This window comes from Silurus meridionalis, chromosome 12 (assembly GCF_014805685.1).
Source record: "Silurus meridionalis isolate SWU-2019-XX chromosome 12, ASM1480568v1, whole genome shotgun sequence".
NCBI classification, from domain to species: Eukaryota; Metazoa; Chordata; class Actinopteri; order Siluriformes; family Siluridae; genus Silurus; species Silurus meridionalis.
In genome coordinates, this window is record NC_060895.1 from 11,968,081 (window position 1) to 11,990,809 (window position 22,729).

The 22,729-nt window shown below is 37.9% G+C and overlaps 1 protein-coding gene across 1 annotated transcript in view; it reads right to left on the bottom strand.

Annotated features, from left to right (window-relative positions):
- Nucleotides 1-277: 277 nt before the first annotated feature.
- Nucleotides 278-22,729, bottom strand: part of dph1 (diphthamide biosynthesis 1) — a 93,897-nt gene continuing 71,445 nt past the window's right edge. Inside the window, exons 6-12 of the mRNA XM_046862412.1 lie at nt 19,363-19,484; nt 13,994-14,062; nt 13,163-13,319; nt 8,693-8,793; nt 5,052-5,130; nt 1,947-2,078; nt 278-1,029 (exon numbers count right to left, since the gene is read on the bottom strand). Of these exons, the coding sequence (XP_046718368.1) occupies nt 976-1,029; nt 1,947-2,078; nt 5,052-5,130; nt 8,693-8,793; nt 13,163-13,319; nt 13,994-14,062; nt 19,363-19,484 (714 nt within the window). The 3' untranslated portion in view covers nt 278-975. The remainder of the gene's footprint in view (nt 1,030-1,946; nt 2,079-5,051; nt 5,131-8,692; nt 8,794-13,162; nt 13,320-13,993; nt 14,063-19,362; nt 19,485-22,729) is intronic.

The window sequence follows — 22,729 nt, forward strand, 5'->3', positions numbered from 1 at the left end:
TATATAGGATCATACTTTAAAACAAAAAAACTTTACCTTTGTGAAATTAAATCTGAATGAATGAATAAAAGAGTAAATGGAGGAATGAATATTTGCAAAGCATTTAATAAATGTTGTTTATGATTCCTAGGGAAAGAAGAGATTTGTCAACTTTTGCACTCAGCTAAAAATGGCATCCCATTCAGTGTTTCTGGGATAGGCTCCAGATACACCGTGGCCCTGACCATGGCAAAGTCGCTATTGAATAAATGTTAAATAAATAGAGAAGACCTTCATGTAATGTTCAATAGTCAGATTTAATGGTAAGTACATAAAAAGTCTAGACATAGACTGCAGACACTAAATGCTGCATTCTGATCTGTCCTGATAACAGTTGCAGTATTGTGTTGTGTTATTCTGCAGCTATGCTTACTCAGTAAAATGTTTGGCAGTTCTGATATTTCATTTGGCTTTGTGCATTAAATACAGTGTTTAGTAAAACACATAATGCAACATGTCCCAAGTTTGACATTTTCTGCAATTTGTTTCACAGAAGCATTGATGACAGAGCTAAAAGGGAAAAGGGTATTGTTTTGCTCAGAGCAGCTCAATTTCGCTTTCAATCAAATGCATGAAGGTCAACAATGTAAAGTGTCTGGCAGGATCTTTCTAGGACAGAGACAAGATGATTGCATTTAACAAGCCACCCACATGCTGCAATATAAAACAAACAATGTGCTCTCAGGGTCACTGCTTTCTCTTTCTCTCTCTCTCTCTCTCTCTCTCTCTCTCTCTCTCTCTCGTATACACACACACAGAACCAGCTCCTCTCTCTCCTGCTATATTACGAGATGGGTGGATTTAATGTACTGCTTTTTGTGTGTGCCAATATGCACGCTGCTCTGACAACAGAGACGCACCCAGTCCTCTGATTGGCTGTCTCCTGCAGACGCTGAGGCGGTGCAGTGATTGGATGCTGCTGTGTGAGTGTGCTGTTCATTCGCGCTGGCAGCCACAGGGGACAGTGCGCTCACAGCGTGAGTCTGCCTTCTGGAAGAGAGAAGAGAACACAACAGGAGGTGCTTACACTTTATTTTTATCTGCTCATTATGGATTTATGTGATGGCTGAACATAATAGAGCAGACAATTACGCCGACATGCATCGTTCCATAATTGTATCTGTAAATATATGCAACCCGATTCTACCGTGAAAGATAAAAGTATTACCTTCGTAAGATGCTCACTGAGAGCAGAAATATCATATACCAAGATTTTTTTTTATAGTACATAACAATAGAGTGGATTCTGAAAAAATGTGTCATTTTTTATATTTAACAACAAATAGTAAGTAAGTACTGAAGTAAGTAATATTGAATAAAGGGAATCCAGAATGACTGGAGCTAATACATGAAGTTTTGCCCCAGTCAAGTATGAGCTCTGGTATGCAATTATGATGGTAGAAAAGCACTGGCAACTTAGAGTGGCAACAACACCCAACATTTCATCATGATGCATTACATATTGTGACATCAATGTCAACTTTTCATATTTCATTTTACAGAACAAGAGTTCTTAACTCCAGCAAGCTGAAACTCTGCCCTGCACAGTGTGACGCTCTCCATACACTCATTACACTCACCACAGCTCATTAACATGTTAACAGTGAGCTGATCAGTTGGATCAGGAATGTCAGGAGTAAGAAAAACCTCAAACTGTGCCAGGGAGTTAAGAAGCACTTATCTTAGTGGTTGTTATCTTATTTCACCTCAGTCTCTTCTCAAGTTAAGACCATGACTCAGCACATGCCATATTCCTTTCTTTGCCTATTATATTTTTCTGTTATCTAAACACCACCAGACATAAGCCCAAATACCATCCACCCACCGTCTATCTACAGACCAAATACCTCGGAATCAATCATTCTAAACAAATGCCACTATGCTCATGCAATCCAAAACATGCATACCTGCTGTTTGCGTGGTGGCCGTTGTGGTTGGTTGTCTGGGTGATTAGGGGTCCAAGGCCCCATGCTCTGATTAGAGTAGAAGTCCATTGGATACACCTCCTGCCATCCTGCCTGCTGCAGAGCTACAGCTGCCTAAAGAGTAAACCCAATGCAAGAGAGAGATTATTCATATTTATAAAAAAGAATCTGCATATTTCCAACTGCTTCAGTTTCACTTGCTTCTTTGATGACAGTTGATTTTAAAATATTCTATATAAAACAAACTGTGTGTCTATTATTATTGAATGATACTCTGCTTGCACATTGCTGATTAATAATACTAAAGCTGCGAAAACTGCACCAGCAAATATGCAGTCAAATCCCATAAAGCTCCAACTGGGATTTATGAAGCAGTTAAAGCTGCCCTGATCGAACACCGCATGTTTTATTGGTGTCTTTATTGTTATTTCAAAGCATCTATTTGCAGTTCCAGTGCTCAAAATGGATCTGCCAGTTGCTGTGACTCATGATTGGGGATTTAGATGCAAGCCAAGAACATTCATAGATTCTTCCAACACTAAAATCAGAGAGAAGAAAGCCCCTAAGAGTAGCTTCAACACCACAGAAAAAAGAAAATCAATACGTGTTTTTCTGGGCTTGTGGGCCTGTCAGCCTACCACATGGATGAAAAATTCTCGAATGGACTGCTCTAATAGCACAGAAAAGATGGCACATTCTGGTTATGAACTGTTGTCCTGAGGACTCTTACAATATTACAACACAAAAACAAATTCTACTCAATAAATCGGAGCACATGCAAAAGGCATTCATCAATCCTTAACGCGATCTTCGTTTCTCTGCAACCGCTCAAAAGAAGAGCACACTCAAGCATGGCATTACACTCTATAATGGAAGTTTTAAATCTTCATGCAGAGTCTGTTAACAGAGACGTGTCTCACGGCTACAAATAATAAATCAGGATTTGATGGATTTTTCTCATCGTCTCGCCAGTAAAACACACACACACTCTACTACTGCATTCAGCCCCATTCCATACCCAATCCATATATCCATCCATCTATCCCTTCACTTTTTTTGAGCTCCTGACAAACCCAACCTTGCCATGTTTTCCACTTATGCTTTCCTTTTGTTTTTACTATATTTATTATTTTCTTGCTCTGCCTCTTGTACAATAGTCCATGGCTTCCTGACTGCTGTGTTAGTTGTTCCTGCTAATCCCTGTGCTGACAACTGTGTCTTATTGACTATAAATATAACATAAGATGCACTGAAAATAACCACTGGCTCACTTCTCTCTCTCTCTCTCTCTCTCTCTCTCCCATCTGCTTCCTATTGCAATAGCAAAAAAAAGACACATGGGAGGAATAAAATAGAAAAAAGAACAAAACCACTAAGATCCACTGAAGTAGAGCAGCACTTGTATTATGTACTGCGTTTATTTTTGCTCCGAATGTAACGTAAACCGAGCTGTCATGGAAAATTGAGGTTCTATATTATGGGGTGTTTTTGTTTGAATCGGTCCTGTACCATATTCACTGCGTCACCCTGTCAGCCATGCACATGTTCAATAGAAAAAAGAAGAGAAATGGGAGCATATCAAATCAGAAAAAGCTTTGTTCTAGTGCTACTTGAAATACAAGAACGATTCAGTCTCAAAGTCACATGACCACAGAAGAGCTGAACACACAGCCCAGGGGTTGAACAGTAATATTCTAGATGGCAGCTGAAAGCCAAGCCAAGCCTTTATTGAGGCTCGATCTGTAAAACACTTGCCACAGGGTGAGCCTTGTGGCAGCCAGGGCCAGCTTTGTCATGGAATAAATCAAGATGTACTAGTACGCTCATCACATCTGATTAAAATGAGAGACAGAAAAGAAAGTGAATATATATCCGATAGTAAGTGAAAAAGCAAGCGTAAAGACAGCTGGCCAGTGAGAGGCGCTATGGTACCATAGCCAAGCACAGAACTCTTTTAATATCTAAACACCTTGCCCTGCTTTCTATATACCCAACAAGAAATATGCAAGATAGATCAATAGATATAAGATTGTAAACATGCAGATGCACTCTTACACAGGTTCTGAAATTAGATTTGCTTTACTTAAGCACATCATTTCCCCCCCTTTTTTTAAAAAGTCTATTAGAATAGACCTATTGCCTAAATGAAGAAAATATTAATGAGGCTGTAATTCGCAGCTGATTTTAGCCCTTTGTAATGCTTAAAGCATGGAAGGTAAAAATTCAGTGATATCAGTCATATCATGAGGGAGCAATTCATTTAGTTTGTTCATAAATGTTTTAGCCTCGTTTCCATTACCTTTAAAATGTAAAGGGTCTGTAATCTGTAAAAACAATCCCTCGAATCATCTTTAAAAAAAAAAACCTAGTATATATACAGGGGTACAGTTTAATTGAAGGCATTGGAGAACATCTGTACTAAATTACATATGCTTGATCGATCACACCTTGAGATTTATGAATTACACAGTGATTTTGTAGTTTTTATTAATTTAATTTTACTGCACACAGCATTCAATCTGCTTTCACCAAGATTAAAGTTATGGTACCCTAGGATATCTCTGCACCATTTCTGCAGGACAACAGTCTTACTGTACCTTGTGCTCAATAGGAGCTACCAAATGAAATCCAAATGAGCAAATATTACCAGAGACCTACATATAAAAACACACTGAGGCGCATTTGAACGTTTTGTCAAATTAAGAAACAATATGCGGTGCATTAGTTTTGAGCAATATTTTAATAAACAATTAGGTGGTTACATAACAGGTACTCAGTTAGTAGCCTAATCCAATAGGTTAGCACAGGTATGTGATTAGGGGTCATGCTAAATGTAACCCCTTCCTAGAATTCTTAACTAAAGAACTGACAATCAGACACAGGCATGAATTTTAATCACAAGCCACTCATGCATGCAAACTAACAAGGCAATCCGAATTTTCTCCTTTGGGAAAGTGATATTCGGACTCATTCAAGTCATAAATAAGTTCTGAGATGCTGTACTGAGTGAGGTCCAGGTGGCAGGTGTAATGAGATCTCCTCTCTTGGCTTTAATAGTGAAAGGTGGTGAATGTATGATGCGTGTACCTCATAGGGAGACAGCAGGGGCTTGGAGAATGCAGTACCCCAATCGATTGACAGACGAGGACATGCAATCTGAACCCATCTGCAAAGAGAAACAGAGTGCGAAGGAGAATGAATACGATTCAAATGGGAGAGCACAACTCGATGCTCTGGTGCAAAAATTACTGTGTTGGTGTGCGCTTCAGAATCCCCTGCTGTAAATATGAAAGTACATTTGCACAACCCTAAGGAGCAAAGATGTTTGCTTTGAGCTGCTGCGTCTTTATTAGGCAGTACAAAGGGATGCAACATGAGAAACAGAGAGGGGAAGAGGTGAAAGGAGGTAGAGGAAAGGTGAGCCAGAGTAAATATGCTACCACAAGCTTGTCTATATAGAGCTAGCAAACACAGTAATAGGCAGGGGGGGAAAACATCAGGAAAATGAACAATGGGGTGTGGGGGGGGCATGAAAGGAGAGGAGGTGGTGAGGGAGCAGTCATATCGATCAGTGGTTCTCAAAGTGAAGTCCAGGGACCCTTAGAGGTTTAAAAAAGTGATAGAATTCACCACAACAATTACTTCAGTTGGTAAATTATATATATATATATATATATATATATATATATATATATATATATATATATATATATATATATATATAGATATATATATATAATATATTGAAATTTCAGATAATTTGTCAAACATGCTTTTAAAATATATATACGGTATATATTATACAATCACCGGTTAAAAGCATGTTTGACAAATTATCTGAAATTTCAATAACTCAAAAATAGGCAAGCCTATAATTAAATTCAGCATGGATAACTCATGAAGTAAAAGATGTATGTCTAATACATAATACAATCATTCATATAATATGTGTCCTGGAGAATGAAAGGGGTCCATGGCTACTAAGAGATTAGACAGTGCTAATATACACTCATTAGCCACTTTAAAAGGAAGACCCTTCATGCAAATATCAAATCTGTAAATTATATAAACAGCATATCATTTAGATACAGTTTTAGTTAATGTAAGCATCAAACCTCAAGTGTGACAAAACACATCCAGGAAGATGCAGTTCTATGGGCAAAAATACCTTCTTAATGAGAGGGATCAGAGGAGAATGGTTGGACTGGTTCAAAATGAAAGAAATGCATCTCAGACATCAAAACAAGTCAAATCTTGGCACATATGTGCAAGCCAAGAGCATGAATCTGTGGCTACATTTGGCACAGACTCAATGAAACAAGAGTGTTAAAGAAAAACTTTACTTGCCCTTTTTCCAATCTTCAACTTCACTCACTCACTTTCAGTAACTGCTTGGCCCTAAGAGGGCTGTGGTGGATCTGGAGCCAATCCCAGGAACACTGTCCGTAAGGCGATAATACACCCTGGATGGGATGCCAATCCACTGCTAAGTACCATTCACACACATTTGCACCAAGGGGGTATTTATTTTTGCCATGATACTTATTGGCATGTTTCTGTAAGGTGGAAGCCCACCAGTCTAAAAACATTCAAATGAAAACAAACTGGCCACATGCAGGGAAAACAATCACCTCCAAAAGAACAACATTTTGTTCTGCATTACACAACGACATCTGGAGGCGTACAAAAGTTCAAGTTGTGAAATGTAGGCAAGTTGACATCTTGACATCCTTTCTCTCCCACACTCACACTTGCTTTTAGTCTTATATTGTTTTCATCTGAACTGCGGAATTGATAAGGGGCTTTAACTAAAAATGTTCCCTCGTCCGGCTTCCACCTTTTTTCAATCGACTATTAAACCACTTATTGATCGAAAAACAACCAAAAGCCTCCTCTGCAGTAGCATATCCCCCACCCGTCAGTAAAACGGATATACTGAGCTGAACGTCTCTGAACCAGCATCATTATTCACTTTGGACGAGTAACACATACTGAAACTGGGCTCTGAGCCCTTCTCATTGTTACACCGTGAGAGCGTCTCTAGTGGAGGCCACTGTAAGCTGGAAGGGAGGATTTGAAAGTGAAGGTGTGTGGGTGTACATGGCTCAGGATCCCACAAGCCTGCAGGCTGAGAAGAAACGGAGGAGGAGAAGGAGAAGGAGGAGGACAAGGGGGGGAAGGCAACCTTTATGTGGATTGAAGCAGGATACTTGGAGCAACAACAACAAAAAAAAGAGTGAACAATGTTAAGTGCTAATATTAGCTTGGTCTGTATGAGGTGATGTAAACAAGAGTGCTGAAATTTACCACGCTAATTAATTTTCAGACACAGCATCAGCTGTCCCTTTTGCCCGCAGGTGGGAAAGGCATGTAGGAGAACACACACTCCTCCAGGCTGTAGGAGATATGCAGGAGGACTTGTACACTCCTTTTAACACCAAATGCTGAGCTGATGACAGGTCAAAGTATTGCAACGACGCCTCTGTTTGGCTCCCACTGAATATGGCCATGATGAGAGTCCTCTTCAGCTCATCATTACACCCACCACCACTATGAGAGACGGGCGCTCCAATGAAAGAGTGTAATGGAGGGAGGGTTATGCGAGTAGTGGAGAGAGATGTGATTAGTGCCGAAAAAGGGAGGGCTTCCCTGCACCAGGAAGGCCTGGAAACTTGCCTCGCTCCTCACTTTCCCAGGAATAATACATTTTAATTAGCCACTTCATCCTGTGCTCACAGTTTAACTTGCAGAGCTGCAGTAAATGGGCAGGCGTACACCAGAGCAGGTGAATAAGAACTTCACGGGAGTCTGATTTATGCTAAGATGCAAATCTGAAGTGCAATGAATTTGAAATAATCATGAATCACACATGAAAAAAGGAGCGAGTCAACCGGTTAACTCCAGGTCAGCGCCATGTTATCTTTCGAAATTAGAATAAAACCAGAACCCATGTAACACACCAAATGATGTGCTACTGATGCTAGTGGCACTTGGCAAGGGAAGAGTGAAAGAAGGCTGGAGAGGGAGCTTCTATCTGTTACTTTCTGCTCGGATTATGTATGCAGCGTCGTTCCCAGAGGCGTAAGAGAGTCACAAGGGAGGCAGAAGGCCAAATCCACTTGCCCTAACTTTACTACAGCTTCCAGGAATTAACTTTGGTATGGTGTCCTCATATCCCCCCATCTGACCACAGGTGCTTCTTATTGAGATCAGACTCATCAAAAAAGGTGTGGAAAACTATTAGAGTTCACTGAAAGTGCTTTACAGGGCTGCAGTGCACATAGCATACACAACATTGTGTGGTGCATTGGATGGGAAATAAATCCGATGTGAATGAATAGCATTGTGTATGTATGTGTGTGTCCTAACATGCAATATGCACAGTATTGCCCATTGCAATAACACAAGCTGCTAAAGAGAAAAACTCCAGGGCTGGTAGTAATTAAACTGACATCTTAAATGGCAGTCACAGTACCCTCTAGGTAAAAGAACAATGGTTAGTTATGAAACAAAGTTGCCATGCCATCACAAGTGTTATCTTCTGTTGCTGTCAAACTAAAGCTCTCCTTTATTCTTTCTGTGCTTGCAAGTCCCTAAGGGGCACTAAACCTGAAATTAATACACCCCGTGTTTTGGGGATGGCTGCAATCGTTTGAAGAGTGATGAGCTGATTTTTAATTGCGTAAAAGTAAGAATGTGACTCTGCATGAAGATGGCAGGAGACTCACGTGTCAACATCTGCCATCAATGCCAGCTTGCTCGGGAAGATCTCTGAAAGAAGAACCCTGGTGAATGACCTGCCAAGTGCCTTCAGCTTCTCCTCCAAATGCTAGACAGAGAAAATAAGAGAAAGAGAGAAATGGGGGGGGTTTGTTGGGTGTGAGAGAGAGAAAAATACAGATGGAATGTGGGGTTAATACAGGTGGAAAAAAGAAATAAGACTATAAATTTATTCATCACAGCAAAATACCAGATGACCTGGGGCTGTCTAGCTTTCCATACAAAAAATGGCCACACTGCTACTTTGGCCAGAACTTATCCTGCTGCCAGACATCAAACATCTCAAACCAGACAAGAAAATCAAAAACAGACATGTGTACTGAAACTCATTTAAACCAGAGAATTAGGCCATTAACTACTCTGCTACAATACAGACATAAATGATTTGACAAAACATTATTATTACTTTATAGCTAGTTACATATAGACATTATTCTCTACAATGCCTGCTTTATTTTCTCATACTGTGACTGTAAAGATTGATTCGCCATTACTAGTGTTACCTGCTTGATATATATGTGTTACAATTATATACCTGTGTTGCCCTGGGTAACAGAAAGCTTAGTGAATGGTGAAGGAAATCAATTCCTTGCAAACAACATATACATTGCAATGTCATTTTAAGTGAAGGGCTTTCCTGACACTTTCTACTGTGCATGCACATCCACTCCGATGTCTTCTCTTGCTCACCCTTCCCTCTTTACTCCAATACTCTTCATGCAGGCAATATGAATACATAACTCTTAAGCTGAAGAACATTACACACAGCCCCAAACCCTTTGGGCTATACATATTTCTAGTGAAGAACATCGCAAGAGTGAACATTAGCTGTTAACAGCTTTAAAGCCCCAAGGCTCAACAAACAACAAATAAATAAATGTAGTATAGTTCACTCGCTTCTTCACCGAGTAAATGAATGGATTATAGCAGGTGGAGTTTAGAGCAAACAAATCTTCATTTACATTAGCTTGAAAGCAATGAGTGATATATACTTAGAACAGTGACTCGTTCCAGAGGTACCGAGTCTCCTCACCTGCTGGCTCACAGTGCTGCTGCCAGACTGCTTCCTGATCCAGGAAAATCTGCCAAATCACCCATATCTGTCTTACATTTCTATCCAAATAAACTTTGGCACAGAGTCTGATTTATGCTAAGATGCAAATCTGAAGTGCAATACATTCGAAATAATCATGGACCACACATCAAAAAAGGGTGAATGTGAATATCCAAAATCTAAAGAATCGGTGCCATTATTGCTTTCCCTGTAGTGCTTTACATCGGAAGCTTAGGTGCAATTAGCATAGTTAACTCTATTTGCCAAATCACCCATATCTGTCTTATATTTTCTTCCAAATAATTTGGCACAAATTACAAAATACTGTTACTGGATTATAAATCATTGAAGACCTAGCTCCATATTATCTATCTTACTTGTTGAGCACACAATTTATACTCTCATGGCCCTAGCTTGTTCTCTATTCCAAGACTTAGGTAAAGTCAATGAACTGGTTAGACTCTTGTTTTTATTGATTTATTTATATATAAATACACTGTAAATCTTATATATTTATTATTTCTCTCTTCAGTACATTTTCATTGTAAATATTATGTATACAGATTTATAATTACTTATCAATTTTGTGCAATTTCTTTTTTTTTATGTAGGGAAAAACTTTGACCACTTGACTATGACTATTTTTTGTAGTTTTTAACTACGGTAGTTCTTTTATAACTATTAGAAAAAGTCATAAGAAATATACTGTCAGGTTACCTTATGTTAGTACTGGCAGTAAAATTATTTATTAACAGAATTATTTATAATTAAAAAATGCAGCATTTAATGACCAAGTATGTACAAATTTGCTTAAAAATTGAGTCATGTTTGCTCGTTAGCATTAAAACCGGGACTGTTTCTGATTTTGGCTAAAACAGACTCCTACAAATTTTTGGCTCGTTTAGCTAACATTAGCTAAATAACTAGCTATTGCAGTGAAGATGCAAAGATAAACGTATATAAATATGACTAGATATCTTTTAAAAACACTGTCAGGTTCGCGTATGTTAGCCACCAATGCAGTGTTAACAGATTGTAAACATTAGCTATTTCCTATGTTACCTTAGCTGAATTCGAATTTTTATTTATTTATTTATTTTTACTTTTCTGTCTTATGTTATTTACAGTACACTTGGCTTTTTTCTAATTTTTACTCCTTCATGAAGCTGCTTTGAATCAATTGCAATAATAAAAAGAGCTACACATATAAATCTATGTAATCACCAACCAGTTCCAATATTTCAAGCTCAACTCTTTCTCACATGTGACAGTTTGACAGCTGAAGGCTGACAGTAACTAATGCCTTACTCTCTTAGACACAGACAACGGCTACAGTTTTATTCCATCAGAATATCCATCTGAATGTCTATTTGTCTGAGATTGGTATTCGTATAGATCTCATCTGGGAGACACAGTGTTATGAGAGTCAGAGGGAGATTCATGTTGGCTTAAAAATCTCATTTGACAGCAAAATGGGAGATGTTGGAAAGATCCTTGAGTCTCTCTCGCTCTCTCGCTCTCCCTTCGCCTATGCATACCAATTAAGACAGAATCAGTCAAAACAAAGTCAAACACAATACATGAGAGAAAAACAAAAATGAGCAGATCAAAGGAAGCAAAGGAAGCAATGGGGTGTTGAAAAAGACCCCTCCCAATTCTGAGTACTGATTAAGACCCTGCACACATTCCATTACAGAAAAAGGAATAGAATGTGAGATTTGCTTGGAGTTATCTGTATTAAGCTTTAAGTATTTATTAAATGGAAATCTGAAATTAGACAGAATATATACAGTCCCTTTGAAAATAATGGGAACAGCAGGGGTAATTCATGTAAACAACATTTGGATTTGAGATATTCAAATAAATATGAGATGATGATCAGAGTTTGCTTTTTGTCTAAAACAATTTAGAACATTGCACCTTTAGTTTGAAGCTAGCCAAGTCATTTTATGTTTGAGTCATTTTTTTTAAATATTGAAACATGTGACTGACATTTGATTCTTGTTGCTCAGACATTCCCTTAGATTGACTGTTTAAATAATTCAAAGGTCAGAATGTCTACTCTTAGTTTGAGCCCTATGCTTTGTCTGTGAAGAATCAATTGTTATTTAAACATATAAACCAACATGTAGGGGGGAAAAAAGCAAGCCATGAAAAAAAAGTAAACAGAGGCATTGCAAAGGCTTCAGGCATAACCAACACAACAATTTAGAATGTCGTAAAAAATGAAAGAAACTACTAGTATACTGACAGCCAGACAGCTAATAACAGAAATATTGCTGTGAAGAAAAACGCTAAAAGAACATTCAGGGACATCACCAACCACCAAAACTGTCCACAAGGCCCTCATCGACAGTAAAAATCAGAAGGTTAGATTAGATCGGAAACAGAGATAAGGCATACAATTTCTGGAACTAGGATTAATGTCTACCTAAGTGTGGAGAAAGAAATGGTATGCTCAGCAATCCCAAAAAATACAAGTTCATCAGTTGACCATGGTGGAGGTCATTACATAGCTCGGACTTGCATACTTTTAAAGGGCTCACAAATTTTTACTGATAATTAAACTCATGATAATAGCAGCAACAATTCAGAAACCTACAGATACATTCTACCTGCAAATTAAAAGATAAATGCATCCAAGGAACATCGTGCAGCAAGCCATAGACAAACCACTAACCATAGACTGTCCAAATCATTTATGTGTGCATGCATTTCACTGTCTGAAGAAAAGACTGAACAACTGAATGATGATGTGGTACAAGCCAGGACAAACATTACAAACATAATATGAAACAGTTTGCTCAAAAGTCAAATTTAAGATTTTTTAAGACCATTTTCAAGACCTGTCTTAGGACCTTTATCACGACACAAAAACACACAAATATGTTATTACTAAATTTATAATACTAAATACATTTTTTTCAAGCCAAGTATCACTAAACTTGGATTTCCCCATAGCTGAAAACTAACCTCCATTGGTACAATCCAACCAGAGCACCAATAACAAAAAGATGATTGGCTGTTTCATGTTGGTCTCATTTGTGATCGTAATACAGCGAATTATATTTGGACTAGCGAAGAAAGAACACCACCACAGAAACTAACAAACAAAAACATTTTAAAGTGCTGCAGGAGCAGTTCAAATGAGCATCAGAGTTAGTGTTACATGGACATCTGAAAATTGAGAGCAGTTTAAATAATTTGAGCGAATTAAAATTTTTAAGCCTAAAACTTTAATTATATTTAAAATTTGATCTTAAAATCAAATGTCTTTAATATATAGAGAAAACAAAAGAACTGGTTTTAGTGTTTAAATACTTTCTGAGGGGACTTCAATTTTCATCAAAGTTTCATCTCTCACCTCTAAGATTTTGGGGTTGCCTTGGCGACCAAGCGTGCCTAGAATCAGACCCCATCTCTGGGCTGAGCGTGCCGTCTCTATCGCCTGAAGTCTGTTAGCACGCATGGCCTCGTGGTCATAATACTCCCGAGAGAAAACCTTACTGTAGGGATCATACCTGCGGAAAAATAATTAAATGTCATTATTTGCCATCATATGGAGAAAAGCAGAATACATATCATTAAAAAGAAAAAATATTTGCATTTTAATTTATTTTTGTAACCAGTTAACTAATAAATTTAAACTCCATTGACAGGTTTGCCTTTTTAACCTTTACTTTTGATTCCTTTATTGACATTTCTAACAAAATTCAGTCTGAATATTTGCTGAAAGTTACACCAATGGGATTTATTTAATCTCCACTTGCAGAGATTTATAAAGCAATGCTTTAATCCTTTAGCGTGTCAATATTTCTAATCTCCTCACCAGTACATACTTCTCAAACTTTTGTTGTAATATGTTATCATTGTGCTTATCATCTTTTTGTAACTAAGCACAATTGCATTGCATTCTGGGGTCCAATCGTGAAACAGTGACCTAATCTACATTGATCATTCATGTTTGAGACCACTGATGATGTCAGAGCAGTGAATGGTAAATTCTTACAGGAATTACAAAATATTATTGATATCTGCACCTAACAAATATTAACTGGACAAGCTTAGCACATCAACAATATTTTACTATAAACATTTACTGTAAATATATTTTACATTTACATATGGAGTTTATAATTAATGAATAGAGAAGTGAGCAGTGATGCTAACTTTGTGCAGGGCCTCTGAGGTTTACCTGTAAGCTGGGACATCTGGATTGGCGATCATGATTGATTCCAAGTGAAATCTTCCATCCCCAAGGTATCTGTCTTTGCAAACATATGCTATATCAGACAGTTGAAGGAAGGATTGAGAAAGTAAACAAGCCTTAGTATACTGGACCACAGCATGGACAGCAGCAGGGGAACCACACACAAACGGTCTTACATGCACAAGGATGCAAGTGCACCTGCAGATAAGAGCGCACACATACACTACAGCTGTCAAAAATGTCTGTAATAATATTTTTAATTACTACATTCATAGTGTATGTAAATATGAACAAGTCTATACCCTCTTAACACATGCACAACAAGTACCTTTTTAATCGTGCTACATTGTGCATTTGTCTCACAATGGTGCTCAAAATGTATATATATATATATATATATATATATATATATATATATATATATATATATATATATATATATATATATATATATATATATTTTTAATGATTTTAAAGAACCCACTCGTGTTTAAAGAATACGTCGATGTCACGTTTTTGTAACTGCACATAAGCAAAATTGCAGTAAAGAATTTGAATGAAAGATGGAAGGATGGTATGAGATGAACATCTATTTAGAGGTTTTATCGGGTCATCTCATGTTTCTAGCTGGAAATATGATTAGATAATCTTTTGGAAATAGTGCCAGCTTGCTGGAATTTAGTTGAAGATTGTTAAATACTGTAAATATTGCTACAAATTCAGAGATCCTTTTGTGGTTATTTCATACTTGATAGATTAACATTTATGGATATGACAAATGTGTCTTTGTTATCTTAAGTTAGTCTAGCTATATAACCTGCTTTGTTTGAATGCTGATGAAGTATAGAGAAGGTCAGAAGGAGTTGCATTGTGTGTTTGTGGATTTAGAAAAAAAGCGTTCGACAGAGTGTCGAGAGAGGAGTGGTATTGTATGAGAAAGTCAGGTGTGTCAGACAAGTATGTGAGGGTGGTGCAGAACATGTATGAGGACAGTGTGACAGCAGTGAAGTGTGCAGTAGGAACGACAGACTGGTTTAAGGTGGAGGTTGGACTGCATCAAGGATCGGCTCTGAGCCCTTTCCTGTTTGCAGTGTTGATGGACAGGTTGACGGATGAGGTCAGACAGGAGTCTCCGTGGACTATGATGTTTGCGGATAATATTGTTATTTGTGGTGAGAGTAAGGAGCAGGTTGAGAAGAGCCTGAAGAGGTAGAGGTATGTGCTTGAGAGAAGGGAATAAAAGTCAGTAGGAGTAAGACAGAGTACATGTGTGTGAATAAAAGGGATGTCATTTCTATTACATGCTTTAAAACATGATTTCAGTGGCTTTTTTACTTTTTTTTTTTTTTTAATATATCCTCAAAACAAGTAAAGGCATAATTTTTTTTCAACCTGTAACCTTGTTCTTAAAAAAATGTCTCCAACACAGTTAGGCCCATCCTGAATTGCTTGACACTCACTATGTATGATCTCTACACAGAACTTACATAGTGCAGTTCAAATAAATATCATTTGAAATTAAGATACTTACAAAACAACTGTATTATAAAAATTGTAAAATTACTTATGGTATGGTATGAATACGTGTATTATCTAAATAACCACAGGTGACTTACACAGTACATATTTTAAAAACTAAAATCCAAATTCCTTATAAGAGTTTTATTCTACATTTAAAAACAAATTTACTCAGACACCAAGCCCTGAAAAAGCTGACAATAGGAGATGTGCTATAGGTAATTGTGGGAAATATAACCATGGACTGCCTGAATGAGACCTAGGGAGAAAAAATAGAGCTCTTAATTAGCCAGCCTTCAAAAAAACAGACCGGACTCACAACGAATGGCATCCCTCTGGACCCGAAAGAGCAAAAGGCTGACCGAAATGCACATGCATTCAAACCCTGTGCAATCTGGTCGACGTCAGAGCGAATAGAAATGGCAGTGTGGGAACCTCGGCAGTCCTGCAGCTAAATCACATGAGGACAAAAGACTTTAATAGACCACAGCTCTTGCCTTAATGCATAGACGTCTATAGGGAGGCACGTTGGCCTGGTTTGACAAAGTGAACCGCTTTGGCACTGTTCACTAAGATGTGCATTCATGGCTGCAGGTTTGAAAATGCACTCATTCAGTATTTACAAGCTCCTTTAAAACATGGTACATACAGCGATCCAGCTGCTCATTACTGTAATGAGACCGATCTCCCTGCTCTATAAAGCATTCCTAGCACTATGCCGTTCTTCACCCTCCATCCCACAGACGTAGTTGTATATTTGCCTTAAATCTATGGAGACCGGGTGCAAAAGCTTTTCTATTATTTAATGCCAGATCTCCTTTCTCATGGTCATTATTCACATCCTCCATACATCCTGAAGTATGTTCTAAAATACACCACCTCTTAAGATTTAATTAGCCATTGATCTTGGTGCTATTGTAGAGAGGGTATATTATAATATCTGTAGCAATGTGTGTAAAAAAAAAAAAAAGAGCAGGCTGCTAATTTAGAGCAGTGTGTTGACTGCATACCTTTGTGTGTGTCAATGGTGAGGAAGAAAGGTGGTGAAAGGAAGACTGAGGAAAAGCACATCATTTCCTAGTGCCCTGATAAAAAACATTCTCTCTCATAAAATGCACTTAAATCTACACGGCCATTCGTTATCAAATAACAGGTGAAACACATGAAATCATAAGAATTTTTTTTATAAAAATAAAACCAAATTGTCCTGTGGCATCTTTAGCTTTACACATGGCAAGATTTCCCAGACAAAATACCCCACTGTTTCAGGCTATGCTATACGTTCTGGGGGGAAAAAACTAAAACAATCTGAAATCTTTGTAACTGTGAATTTCTAATGAAGAAACATAAATTCAGACCGAAACATATTTAGCAGATTACAATTATACTGTGTTCAACTAAAGCTTAGCACACAGAATTTCCAACCTCAGTAAAATAGCACCTCTTCAAATTCGAAGTCCTATTTGGAAACTCAGGATAGAGTTCGGAAAGTGATGACCGTTAAGATTTTTGTAACTCGTAGTAAATTCAAGTTCCAGATTCCGAATTCTGATCTGTCAAGTTGAATACAGCATTAACCTCTTGACATGAAGTCAAAATTGAGTTTTCATGAAAGCCCTTCATCGTTCCTGCACACTGAGTTGTGAATATTGAACATGTTTAATATTTACAACCTTAAAAAGCCTCATGCATGACAGGACTTTGAAAGTTTTGCTGCTGTGGATGGTCCCACATGATTAGCAAAAGATCTTCAAAAACAGTTCCTGTCTATTCGTTGCTACTGTGGATAATCTCACCTTCATTCTACACACTTACACCTAAAAAATGCATTTGTATAATCATAACTTCTGTCTTCTGCTCTCATCCCAAGGTATTAACAATATGTTCATATTAAATATCCTCAACACTACAACACAAAAAAAAAACACTCTCAGTGAGACATTATTATGGTTATATCAAATCCAAGACAAGAAACCTTATGCCACATGTCATCACATCCTGAATGTCAAAGGTTACTATTTTTTGTTTTTTTCTGAGTACTGAGCTTCTTACAAGAAGCGGAAATATCTTTCAAATTCTGAGCCTATAAGTAACTCTGTGCCTGCAGGGATGTAATAAGGCTGAACAACACAGCAACCAAAACTAAACTTGTGAATAAGAAATAAAAAGAAATCAGCAAGAGTTGGTGCCATATTGATCATCAAAAGATGCTGTTAACTTAGTAGTGATGCTGGTTAAGTAGTTTAGCTTTCAGCAGGAGCGTCTGCTCAGAGCCATGCCACCAAAGCCCCCACACTCTCTACAACCCACACACTAATTAACATGCACTCACACATCAACATCCACATATGAGCTTATGTAAATTAACCCACCCGTATACTTCTTTCCAAAAAAAGAATTACCCAGCAAACCTCATGTGTGCACCAACACAAACCCTAACATATACTCTGGAACCTTTTTCAAAACTGCAGGCATTGGAGAAACTAGTAATACATTTGAAGTGGCACCAAATCCCCCATGTAGCAGGCTCATGAAAACCCAGGTCCTGCTATAGGTTAGTGTTAATATAATGCACCCACAATGCACTTTGCTGATTGTGGAAAACAAAGTCTAAGGCACCTTTTCAGTCACAATGGCCTTCTGAGTGTAATTTCTATGATGTGGATCCAGAAGCTGTTCAGTTCCTGCTCCAGGGTTGGTCCATTCCTGAAATGGATGTTCTGGTACTAAACATCACTGATTTGTCAAACACGGGTTTGGCAATATGACTAACTCTTTTATCTGTAATGACCGGCGAAGTGAAATGTTTCTGTAAAGCTTTTGTTTTTACACAGGTGGCAAGTCAAAAGGCGTGGGAGTGAATTGTATAAGCTTCTGGTAGCATGCTGCAAAGTGGATAAAAAAAGGCTGGAATGGTGAAATTGTGCTTGTCGTGCACTCGGATGGTTTGAAAAGCTGTTAAAATCATAATCTCACAGCAAAGCCAAAACAATGCACAACAAGGACTTCAATCTCTATGATCGTTGTATCGCTGGGTTTGCTTTCGCTGCAAGCAGAAATGTCAGGATGACTGCACAGTGTGCGTCGATTTAGTTATTTTGCATTTATGGGTAAAAATTCATTTATGGGAACATTAAGGCCTTAGAAGCCCCGAGCCTTTACTGCTAGGCCTTACATTGTATTTTATTCAGCCATGACCGTGTTATTTATGAAAGCAAATGTAAGCGCACTGAGATCTGCTGGAGGCTGAGCGAGTTAGTTGGTGTTAGTTGATGCCCCAGGCGAAGAGACAGAACAATGGTGCATGGCAAGTGAGCAGAGACCTAAGCATATTGAAAGGTAACGATAAAGGTTTGAGAAAAATTCAACACCACTTTCCTTTTTTTGGTGGAAACACACATGGAGGCATGCAACGTGTGTGCATGTTAATAGGAGTGACTTGATCTCTAAAACACGAGTATGCTCTTCTTTACCTGCGCTCTCCTTTCTGAGAGGAAAGTGAACAGCATACTTAATGCCACTGGTCAAAGTAACACAATTTATACAATTTATGTGTGAGTCAGAGACCCAACAGACTTATGTGTGTGTGCATGTTTTATGATGTCCTGTGAGAGATATATGAGTTCACACCTCATGTGTGCCTCCATCATCTATACTCATACAGGCCCAGCCCTTTAAGTGTATTTCCTTTAACTGTGTTTTCAAGCACTTCACAGACATTGACAGATGCTCTTTTCATTAAAGCTGATGTATGGCCTCCAATATTGCCCTTCTTCCACACACACATGCCCACACACACATTGCAAGTGAGGGAAATTGAGAGATTATGTTCTTACATGATGGCATTGACGTGCTTGTCAAGGCGAGGGGAGGTGCATCCTAGGATCTCTCCTGGAGACAGTGGCCGACACTGAGGCACAAGAACCTCGTAATCCGGCCTCAGCTCTGCACTGACCGCCTGTGGGGACAGAGACAGACATATTGCTGGTGGTGGAAATATGAAGCAGCATCGAGAGAGAGTGAGAGAGGCAGCAGTAAAAAACAAAAGGAAGGGAGTGACCTCGAGTAACCTTTTCAGCACTTCGAGTTAAGATGAATGAGACGAGCAACATTCCAAATAAACACCGGAGCATCAGAGGCACGTCGGAGACATAGAAATCATTTGGAGGCTTTAAAGCAAGCGGCTCAGGGAGAATAAAACACATTTAAGGACGGCCCACTGTGGCCACCCTGAGCGCCATACAAATGCCTAGACAGCAAGCATGGCACAAACACAGCACACGCATTACAAACACCAACAGGGCAACAACCGCAAACAGCACAAGACAACGCTGCCCCCGAGAATTCAAAGCTGCCAAATTAAAAAGAAAAACACACACAAAAAAAAAAAAAAAAAGGAACACAACAGTGTGTATATATGCTGGTGTATACAACTAATACTACCACCATCACCACTGCTTATACCACCAAAATTACTATTACAACTAGCACCAACACCATTATCAGCATTACTTATACCACCACCATCACTAGTACAACTAGCACCAACACCACCATCAGCACTACTTTTACCACCACCACCATGACTATTACCACCACCACCAGCAACACTGCCATCACTACGACTTATACCACCACCATCACTATTACTACTACTAATACTACTACCACCACCAGTACTTCTAACACCACCATCACTATTAGTACCACCAACACCACCAGCATTACTACTACTTCTACCATCACAATCACTATTACTACTACTGCCCAAAAACACCATTACCTCTACTTTTACCACCACCATCACTATTACTTTTAACAACACCAGCAACACCACCATCACCAGTACTTCTAAAATCATCACTATTATTACTACCACCATCACCAGCAAAACACCTTCACTGTCACAACTACAACTATCACCAACGCCACCAGCATCACTACTACTTCTACGACCACCATCATTATTATTACTACCACGAGCAAAACCACCAGCAACACCACCATCCCCACTACTTCTACCACCAAGTTCACTATTACTACTACCACCACCAACACCACCATAACTACTTCTTTGATCACCACCGTCACTATTATTACTACCACCACCATCACTTTTCCTTCAACCACCATCACTGTCACTAGTACAACTACCACCAACACCACCACCATCACTATTTCTACTTCTACTACCACCACCACCACCACCAACGCCACTACTTTCTTTTACCACCACCACTATTACTACTACAACTTTTTACTTTTAAATTTTACACAAATATCTGTAATTTCTACTTCTTACAATTTCAAACCAGACTCGCTACTTACATTTTAATCTATTTGAACAAATGTCAATATTTTTTCTTCTCTTTAAATCTACCACTGGCTCTAACACACTACAGATGAAGGCTAGTTTATGAAGCTAACAATGAGCAAGGCAGAAGGCAACAAGAAGTATGGGGTTAATGTGGATGAGACAGCGGGAGTTGGCGATGTAAACATGACTGAGAACAGAGACATTCCTGATCATCTGCTCATCATCTTTTCTCATTCATTAGATAACAAAATTAAAAATTCGTTTTGTATTAATATATTAATTAAGCCTGTCAAAATGCAAATTTATTTTAACAGCAATCATTTTATTAACGTGCAATTTATGCAGCGGGCATTTATGTTTGACTATTTTTATTAAAAATATAAATAAATAAGAGGCAAAATAAAAAACTTCAGTGCAACACGCTTAATCACGACGTCCTTTTTTTCTCAGATATAAGAAAAATAAATAAACCACCGAAAAATAATTTTTCATCAGTAAACATTTGTTTTACCAAAGCGCCATGTCTCAAATCAAACACCAAAATCTGCCATGATGCACACATCTGCAATAAACCCCCAGGAGTCGACAAACGCACCGGCGCTTTCTTCTGTGACATTTTTTCCTCATAACGCCAAAATGAACTTCAATTACTCTTTTTTGATCATACTGCTAAAAGCAATACATCAGCAATACAATAATCTATAAAGAGTCTTATTTTATTTGTATACACTCATAATAACAACAAAACGCTGTGCTTTTGTAAAATAAAGAAAACTAAATAAGAGGGCGCTTTCTGTCATCTCTCTTCACAGACACATAAATAAAACAATCTGAATCTCAATGAATACTTGACACACAGATATAAAAAAAAAAAAGAATAGAAAGCTCAAAATGTCTATTTTTAAATACAATTCCACATGGAATATAATTATTTTCATGATGATATACGTAACTCAAAACACCACCATTACTTTAAAACATTTACAAGAATATTTTGTCTTCATGCTCTAGGTTGAGTCTGGTTTCACAATTAATAGACATACATTTGCATAAAGCTTCAATATTTGTCCATGACTGTTGATTGGAGTATAAAATAATTGGAAAGGATTAATTGAATGTACATTTAGAACAGATAAAACTGTGCAATTAGGATGCAATTAATCGTGAGATAACTCATGACAAGCATGTAAATAATTGTGATTAAATATTTTAAACGACAGCCCTAATATTAATATGAAGCGAGGTTCAGTTACCAGCATGACACTAAAACAGGTAGTAGTAATGGCACATTTTTTACTTAAGTCCATGTCAGAGCTCATACTTCTTTACTTTAACTTGAGTAAAAAAGAATGGTCAGTACTTCAACTTTTACCAGAGTCTTTTAAAACATGAGTATCAGTACTTTTACTTAGGTGAAGGATGTGTATACTTTTGTGTATACTGCGAAAACATTATCAACACTACCTCTACCATCACTATCACTACCACCAGCAACACCACCATTACTACAATTACTAACAATAATAACAAAATGAATTACAATATACACAAGGCCACAAAGAATGTATATGCTGGTGTATATTACCAGGACTATTAATACCACAACCACCACCACCATTAATATTTTTTCATTTAAAATACTTCATGTCTTGCAGCATTTAAAACAAAACAGTAAAGTTGTGCTGTATCACATCTATAGACCATCTCTGTTAATCTTGAATATGTCAATAACATATTCAACAATCACAAAACACTGCAATACATAAAGTATTATACTGAACATTAGACTACTTATTTGCACACTGTACACCTTTTACCCTAATACTACAATCATTTTTAATAAAGAACACTGTACAACTGCAGAGTAACACAGGCTGATGAGCTTA